This window comes from Mobula birostris, chromosome 15 (genome assembly GCF_030028105.1).
Source record: "Mobula birostris isolate sMobBir1 chromosome 15, sMobBir1.hap1, whole genome shotgun sequence".
Classification (NCBI taxonomy): domain Eukaryota; kingdom Metazoa; phylum Chordata; class Chondrichthyes; order Myliobatiformes; family Myliobatidae; genus Mobula; species Mobula birostris.
In genome coordinates, this window is record NC_092384.1 from 42,748,850 (window position 1) to 42,758,060 (window position 9,211).

The 9,211-nt window shown below is 42.5% G+C and overlaps 1 protein-coding gene across 1 annotated transcript; it reads left to right on the top strand.

The window, feature by feature from the left end:
• Nucleotides 1-984: 984 nt before the first annotated feature.
• On the top strand, nucleotides 985-8,415 carry vstm2b (V-set and transmembrane domain containing 2B). The gene is made up of 5 exons (XM_072279065.1): nucleotides 985-1,057; nucleotides 1,666-1,853; nucleotides 3,379-3,411; nucleotides 4,135-4,504; nucleotides 8,186-8,415. Exons 1-5 carry the CDS (start codon nucleotides 985-987, stop codon nucleotides 8,413-8,415), a joined length of 894 nt encoding a protein of 297 aa, XP_072135166.1.
• Nucleotides 8,416-9,211: the final 796 nt, after the last annotated feature.

Consider the following 9,211-nt stretch of genomic DNA (forward strand, 5'->3'; position numbering starts at 1 on the left):
GTACAGATTAAAATCGTCTTTTAACATTATCTTCAAAGCCAAAAATCTAATTGAAATTCGCCTTCCTAATCCTTAGCAGCTAAAATTCTTCTCCGTTTAAAGTCTCCAGGCAGATCCACCGATCACTTATTCGTTATCCCCGGGGCTGTCTGATTAGGATTCCCATAGCATCTCAAGTCAGGACGCACCTTCACCAACATCTGTGTGCTCATATTCCCCCGTGACGGGCGGATGTCGAGCTGAATCTGCGCGAATGGCGCAGCCGAGGATTTACAACTCGGGATGTTTTGGGCTCCTTTGCCTCGCGATTACGTGAGACGTCAGTTGTATTCATTGCCCCGATAGGTTCAGGAGGGGGTTGTTGTGGAAGCCGGTCGAGCTCGTGTGTATTCCTCCCTCACTCTGCCTCTTGGGTGGGATGTCGGTGCCCCTTGTTTTGTGTTGTGAGCGCAAGGTGCAAACCTATTATTACTCTCTGGAAATGCCCGAGAGACTCCGTCGCCTCTCCAGCCGCTAATCTACAAAGTCACAAGCGGAGAAAGAAACGGCAAGGAGGCGCGTTTCTCTCAGAGCCCCAAAGGATCGGTGAGGGCTTCCCGGTACCAGAGATCTGATTCACATGGGGATGGGGGTCAGCGTGCCTAATCTGGAATCACTCCCCCGCCACGTCCCTGCAACCCGATCCAGCTCCTTTTATTGGGAAAATTACTGGTGCTTCTAATCATACCTAATTCGAATATAAATTCAAGCAAGACGTGTTTGTGAGTTTGGGAGGCTCCGTGGTCAATTACCAGGAGGGTACAGAAGGACGGGGTCCGATCAACTTGTCGATCGCGCTGTCCGTTCTCCGTGACACAGCGCTGAGGCGAGTGATCCACGGTTGTAACCTTGGAGAGCGAAGCTGCGATGGGATTGCAGCGCTTCACAGGGCTTAAGATCTAACACCACCAACGATTGTCCTGAACATTAACAAGTCTCTATGAAATGGAAAATCGAGGGATCACCAGTATTCTCTATTACTTGATGCTAAACGCGCCGCTTTTGCTGTGTGTTAACGGTGAGTTGTGTTTTGCAATTTATGTCAGCTTCTTCGTTCTGTAGAGCTTTGCAAGTCTCGTTGTCTTTGACAATCTATGGCAAATTAGCCACGGATGAGTATTGCTGGAGACATTGCATGCATGCACTCTATAAGTTATGGAATTATTAATTTCAATAGATCGTTACCCACCCTTGGATGTAACTTCAAAATATATTAATATTTCTAGTTTTCTTGATCGCACGATGTCCTATTCAAAACTACCTAATAGCTGATACAGCAAAATATTTCACCTATATGCAATTATTTTAATAACGTTTAATTTTCTTTTAAATTGCAATGGGAGAAATTGGGTGATTCGGGCAATGTGAGGGCTTGCGCGTTTTTAAAACTGCACAATATTGTGGTTTCTTAAATACTTGTAAACAGTGGATTTGAGAAATGATAGACCTGCAGCTTTTCGGAGACTATCGTACCTGTTGTAGTCCAAGTTAAATTATGACTTAGGTGAAGCCGTAGAAATGGGAGAAATGTAACCTTCGTGTTTTACTGAAGTCAGGCGAAGCCTCGCCAGTGATGTTTGTTAGCCATCTCTCGAAAATTAGTATTTTTTTCTTTTCTCCTGGCAGCAAAATTTCTTGAAGTCCCCCAGGATGTGACTGCTAAAGAAGGGGATGATATTGAGATGTCTTGTGCGTTCCGGGCCAGCGGGACCACCTCGTATTCTCTGGAGATCCAGTGGTGGTATCTAAAGGAAGCAGCCAGAGAGCTGGCACATGGGCTAACACTCGGCGCCCAGGCCACCAACAGGGCCAAGGTGAGGGAACTGGACACGGGCCATGTGCCTTAAATCCCGCGTCCGCTTGATATTACCTTCAATCACGGGAACCATGATGGGATGGTTGGAGGGAAATCAACCACAGACTGTCCCTTGTCCCTCAACAACAATGAAAGGAGATGTGTCCGAGAAAGCTAGTGGTACAATCACTTCTTTTAAAAAAAAACTAAGTCCCGGGCACGGACAACCCAGTGGTGCTGAAATAGACAAAACCAGTGCCGTCCCAGCCTCTGTCCAGTCTGGGTCGTCATGGAGTCCCCACATGACAATGTGTAGCATGACCCTTGACAAAAACTAGGTTGCATAATTAGTGTCTGTGTCAGGTTTCGAGTCCAAGATAATATTGAGGGGAAAGTAATCAATAACTTGGAGCAGTACGTTTGACCGTAGCTTGAATCCAGAGCAGGGGCGAGTTTTAAGACGAAACTTCCAAAATAAACTTGGACCCAATTCTGGTTTGAGGCCGGAATATAAGGTTCTGAGGAAGTCTAGTGCTTAAACTGGGAGAAAAACTAGTGGTGAAATCGTCTTTTTTTAATCTCGGACAATACCTTGCGTTAAACGGGGTCTCTAGGACACAGACAGGGGAGGCTGCAATTCCCGGCAGCAGGGGGTGCGAAGGTAGCTCCAACTTCGATGATGATGGTAGAGCTGGGAAATTCAGGGTAGCATCGCCAGTAAAGGTGTGAATGAACAGGGGATGTCGGGGGTGGGGTGGGGTGAAGATATACCTGGGAATGTCGCCTGCGAAGGTGAGAATACACCGAGGAATATCGGGAGAGTCCGATGATGACTATCACCACTTTAAAATATTTGGCCGATTTTGATTCCGACCACATTACTACGAATATATCGACGTGACAGTGGTTTGACGCACATAAATTGCCAGGAACAAACCACGGAAATTAGAACTTTCCTGCTTCGGCCCAAATCCGTAAAAGGGAACGGGGATGAATCTTGGGGAAAGGGTGTTGCAATGGAATGCGCGGGATATGTACGGATCTGTGTCACGGCTTCTTGAGCATATTATGCACTTCTGTGCTATCAGAAGGAGTCGCATTTACAGTCCCGAGAAACTGCAGATCGGTATCACGTCTTTAGCTTTGATATAATGTTGGATACAAATTTATAATTCTGTGAATACAGCATTACGTGTCAAGCAATTGATGGCGTCAGTTCCTAATTTGAAGGCAGATTAATAAAATTCCAACTGTGATCTGAATCAGTTGAGTTAATTGCATTATAATTGTTGTGCTATACTAATCTAACTCCAGATGTGGCACTAACGTTGGACAGAACAAAACAAACCCGAAGTTAAATACATTCATTCATGACACATCGCAATTTACAGTTTAGAACTCAAAACCAGGAAATGACACTACATACACTCCGGCTTCTGAAAATTTGTTCCTTCGGCTAATGTCTGGCAGGAAGAACTAGCATTTAGAATAGAAAAATGTTCTTTCTCTCGAAGAAATTTGATGCATACCATTTCTTGTTTTAGGTTACGTTAAATAAAGATGCCACCAAAATAAGCGTAAGTGTTATTTTCCTCTATGTTTTATTAATAAACGAAACTGTTTTATTGCCCACTCTGAATAAAAACCGACCTCTACACGAGAAATAACGTGTTCTACACTAGAAATAGAGAGTTCCATTGGCAAAGATCACATGCTGCTCTGTACTTCGTGGTCAGTATAAAATTGAATAGATTTATCGACTATTTTGCAGAATTTCGTTTAAAATGCCGCCCGAGAAAAATAGCTACGATTTATTTTTGAAAACTTTAATTTTGGCTTCTAATTTTTTAATTGCCTTTATTATTTTCTAAATTACATACGTTTGGCATATTTTTACTGTCAATATTTCGCCAATCCAAAAGCAAAGTACTGCAGATGCTGGAAGACTGAAATAAAAACATAAAATGCTGAGTAAAAAGAAAGAAACATTAAGTAGAAACATTAATATTATTATATTTTCGCCGATGTTGGCTGCTTTTATTAATATAATTCCATTAGTTATTCGATGTTTGTGGAAATAAAGCATCATGACAATGTTCCAATTCGGATTATTAATAGCGTTAGTCTGGTAGTTTTAATTGTTCTTTATTGACCGCGTCTTTTTTCATTCTTCATGCTGACTGGTATAGAAGTCGGTGGCTTCTATATGTTGCAAATCAATAATTTCCCGCTTAGTGCCTTTGATTTTATTTCATGTGTTTGGAGCGCCTTATGTGTTGCGGCCCTTTCTTTGTCTACAGACTGTCCGGGTAATGGGAAATGATATTTCGCATAAACTACGCCTCTCCAGTGTTAAGAAGGAAGACGAGGGGGTTTATGAGTGCAGAGTCACCGACTTTATTGACGACGAAACTCAGGAACATAAAGCCCAGGCGACCTTACGGGTGACAGCCCGCTACAGTCCGGAGATGCAGGCGGCCGAAGCGGTCTCTCACATTCAGAGTGGGAATGGGCGCCGCAGGAGTAGCGCACGCTCCACGCCAGTGACCGGCGCTGACAAGCGGCGAGTGGCGGAAACGGCCAGCGACGGAGCGGCATCCTCCTCAATCACCCCCGCCTCAGTTACTCCACCCCCGGGCAATGCGGCCATGATTGGACAGCACAACTCCGGTAAGTGGAGTTAGATTGCCATCGTGTGGGGACTTTAATGGGTTGTAACGTGCAGGTCTAAGCAACGGCGCCTAATACGGATGTTGGTATATGTATATAGCCTTACCTTTCTCGATTCCTCCCGACTACAGTCTTTCTACAGTGCCTTGGATTCCCAGGATCTACTGGAATAATGACAGTGCTTTAAAAACAAAGCATGTTATGAAAAATTTATTAAGGACCCTGGGGGTTCTCCAAAACTTTACAGCCAGCAAAGATCTTTCAAAACATGTCTGTTAACTAGTCTAAATTAGCAATCAAATAAGTGATCAACAATTATACTATGACCAGAGAGCTTGATGTCGGACTGTTGGAAACGATAGTGCTCGTGTTCTTAGAGCCACCGGAGGGCCGAGTAAACCCTGGTTTAATATCTCTTGGCGCAAGACAGACGGCGGGATGGAAATTTTAGGCACGAGATTCTGCAGATGCGAGAGATTTGCCGTCGATTGAAAAAAAAAGTTCAAAGTTTAAAGTAAATTTAGTTTCAAAGTCCATATATGTTAGCTTATACAACCCGGAGTTTCGTTTTCTTGCGGGCATTCACAGTAAGTGCAAGAAACACAATAGGATCAATGAAAGACCGCACCCAACAGGACGGACAAATAACCAACATTGAAAAGACAACACGTTGTACAAACACAAAAATAAAGAAAACATAATAAGCAATAAATATCGAAAACATGAGAAGAGTCCTTGAAGTGATGGGTTGTGGGAACAGTTCAGTGACGGAGTGAGTGAATTTGAGGGAAGTTATCCCCTCAAATTCAAGAACCTGATTGTTGAGAGGTAATAACTGTTCCTGAACTTGGTGGTGTGGGTCCCGAACCTTCTGTACCCACTTGCTCACGACAGCAGCGATAAGCAAGCATAGCTTGGACGGTGGGGGTCCTTGATGATGGATGCCTCAGCACTCCATGTAGAGGTGCTCAGTGGTGGAGTGGGATTTACCCATGATGGACTGGGCTGTAGCTACTACTTTTTATGGCTTTTCTGTTCAAGGGAATTTGAGTTTCCATACCAGGCCATGATGCAATTAGTCAATATATTTACAGGATGCTGGAGGAACTCAGCAGGTCAGGCAGCATCTAAGAAAATTAATAAGCAGTCGATATTTCAGGCTTTTTATATTCTACACAACACATGTATAGAAGGTTTAGTTTGCATGTTGAATCTTCGCAAACTTCTACGAAAGTAGAGGCACTGCTGTGTTTTCTTCATAATGGCACTTAAATGCTGGGCCGAGGACATGTCCTCTGAAATGATAACACTGAGGAATTTCAAGTTGCTGACCCTCTCCACCTCTGATCCCCTGAAAAGAACTGGCTCATGGACCTCTGGGTTTCTCCTTCTGAAATCAATAATCAACTCCTTGATGTTGCTGACACTGAGAGAGAGGTTGTCGTTGTGGCGCCACTCAGCCAGATTTTCAATCCCCCTCCCATGTGCTGATTCATCCCCACCTTTGATTCAGTCAACAACAGTGAACTTAAATTTGGTCAGCAAACGTAAATATGGCATTGGAGCTGCGCTAGCCTCACAGTCATACATATAAAGTGAGGAAAGCAGGGGGCTAAGCTCACAACCTTCTGGTGCACTTGTGCTGATTGAGATCATCGAGGAGATGTTGTTGCCAATCTGAACTGACTGGGGTCTCTGCATGAGGAAATCAAGGATCCATTTGCACAAGGAGGTATTAAGGCCTAGGTCTTGAAGCCTATTGATTAGTTTTGTGGGGATGATAGTATTGAATGCCGAGCTGTAGTCAATGAAGAGCATCCTGATGTATGCATCTTCACTGTCCAGATGATTCAGGGTTGAGTGAAAGCCAATCAAATGGCATCTGGTGTTGACCTGTTGTGACAGTAGGCAAACTGGAGCAGATCTGTGTCGCTTCTCTTACCACATTCTTCTCAGGCACTGGGATAAACGAAGCCTGCTTGAAGTAGGTGGGTGCCTCAGATTGATGAAGCAAGGGGTTAAAGGTATCAGTGGATACCCCAAACTGTTGATCATCATAGGTCTTTAGTTCCCTTTCTGTGCCAGATGCTTTCTGTGGGTTCACCCTCCCAAACGATTTTCCGAATGGACTGAATATGAAGTATTTGTGCTGTATGTGCATTGGATCTCCTTTCAGAACACAGAAATCACTTCAGCCACAATATTCTGACGCTATCTAAGAACGCGATCTTTGAACTAAACCTGATTTATCACTGCTCATTTGTAAGCTCGCCACTGATTATATTAGATTTAGAATTATGTTTGTAAAATGTATAGCTTCCACCTATAGTACACGTTGCTCGCGATTCTCTGCTGCTCTATAATGGCACTAATTGGAAGGTAAATTAAAAGGCATATTTATGACTTTTTTAACCCAGGTGACCTGTTCATATTCTATACCTTCACAGTATGGTCCAGGTCAATTTTGACCCAGCCCAAGAATCCCCTCAGAATAAATGTCTATACCAAATTTTGAACCACAGATCTATTTAGAATGTATAAATAGCCTATCTGAGATTAATAAATAGGTGATTAATCCTTTATTAATGTTTCAGAGATCTAAAATCCATTTCAATAGATACGGGTCAAATTTGACCCGGAACAGCCTCAATGTACAAAAGTATAAAAATTTAAATATTTTTATTTTTGCGCATTTTGGGTCACTTTAGGAAAAGTCATCAAATCTCGGCTTTAAAAATGGCAATTAGGGTGTTTTTACTGCTGTCAAATGTCAAAACGGGTCAAGTTTGCCCCAAACAGTATGTAAGGGTTAAGAAAACATTGCTTAGAACACAGCTCCTCCTGGAGCAAAATAAGTTTAGAGAAGTAATTTCTGCAGCCACAATATACGATGAATGCTGGAAGAAATGAGGTTTGGAAAGGAGAGAATTTCTCCATTGTTTTCAGTGCATTGGCAGTATTGACATGGCACAAAAAAAAATCCAGGTGCATGAAATATTTTTGCTGGATTTTGGCAATTCACACATCATCCCAAAATACAATCACTTTCTTTGAGTCTATGTTTAATCTCCATGTGCATATTGGCAAAATGTGCAATGCCTGAGGGCTCATTTGCTTTGCATTGCCAATGCACTCATGTCAGTTAGTTGAGAGATTTAAAGATTAATTGTGGGTTACTGGTAAGATTGGCATTTACTACATATGCCAAGAAGCTAGTCTGTCACACAGAACGGAAAGAAAAAGTCAGGCTTAAGCAATTACTATTTTTTTACCGCTGATTAAAACTTTCTAAAGCTTTTGTGGGGGTGGGTTGGAATTGTGAACAGAAATTGCTTGTACAAAGACTGGCATGTTCTGATTGCCTATCTCAGAGAGCAGGTGGGTCATATGATGTGGAAATACCATTGCCCCAGTGTTCTGGAAATAAAGGAGGCAGAAGACAAGCACAGGACAGAGGTGAGAAAAAAAATCAGGCATAAATTCTAGAAGAGGGCATGCACTAGATATTCACTACCATCCATTTCATCAATGCCCCTGACCTTCCCCAATCCTATCCCTATAGAATATACAGAAAGCCTTGTGAGAGCTTTTCTCGTGAGTCCTGCAAAAATAAAGTGCACTTCAGCAAAGAAGTAATGGGATATTTTTTTCTGTTTTATTGATCTTCCACTGGCACCAAAGGCAAGCACAATTCTTCATCTCCCATGATGCACGAGGCTGCAAAGGAGAATCAACATGGCTTCACCAGCCATGGAGTTATCAGATCACTCGTGCTCTTCACAGGAGAACTGGTCAATTCATCATTCTTGCCAGCTTTAACAAAGCAAGATAGCAGCCTGGGAAACCTTTATGGCTCTGTGTGGACGCCTCTTCAAAATACAGTCTCCTCAGTGGCATTGACATTTATTTGAGAATACCTATATAACTCCCAGTTATATCAAGAAGACAAGACCTGCATGTGACAACAATCAGTAGATCCTGTCTTCTGAGGTTTGGTATACAAGAAGTGAGAGGATGTCATTCCATTCCCAATTCAGCCCAAACTGAACTTATTGAGAGAAACCATTCAAATCATTAGATAGTTTCAGGATAACAACACGGCTCTCAAATCCAATAACAGCAGTCGAGAAAGCGGGGAAGCTTTAGAGAAAGCACTTTTGGGAGGGACATCTGAGTACTGAAAAGGCAGATTGTTCAGGCAGCAAAAATCACAAGAGATACTACAATGTACTACATGTTGAAAGTGTTTATACACCTGAATGGGCTGACTCTAGCACAGATGATGAAAAGGATCTCTCTGGAAATAGAAGTACAAATGGAAGAAACCCCACAATGACTATTTGAAACTGCAGCCTACTCTGGTGGGAAGAGAAGTCGCCCTCGTCTACCACCCACCCACATGGTAGAATATAAGTTCTTTTAACTCTGCATGCTGTATCAATTATCTGAGTAAATAATTCCTCATTAATGGAATATATCTATTCCTGCATTAATTACTTCCATGAATAGCAAAGTACATGCCAATATATAGTCTGTTTTAGGAAAGTGATTAAAATGCACATAATTATCCAAAGCCTTCCTACACTGTACATCACCTGTGTTTCTTTCTACACCAATTTTCAAGAAATTCTGGCAGACAACTCAGGGCGGATTCTTAACTTCTCATTTTGAACATTCAGTCTTATTTTGTACATACAGACAGGTGTG

What these genes read in the sequence shown, in the direction of transcription:
- vstm2b (XM_072279065.1), top strand. Translation starts at nt 985, where the DNA reads ATGGAAAATCGAGGGATCACCAGTATTCTCTATTACTTGATGCTAAAC. An exon ending in AGGCCACCAACAGGGCCAAG is followed by an intron (nt 1,854 to 3,378) that starts GTGAGGGAACTG and finishes TTCTTGTTTTAG; the next exon opens with GTTACGTTAAATAAAGATGC. An exon ending in AAGATGCCACCAAAATAAGC is followed by an intron (nt 3,412 to 4,134) that starts GTAAGTGTTATT and finishes CTTTGTCTACAG; the next exon opens with ACTGTCCGGGTAATGGGAAA.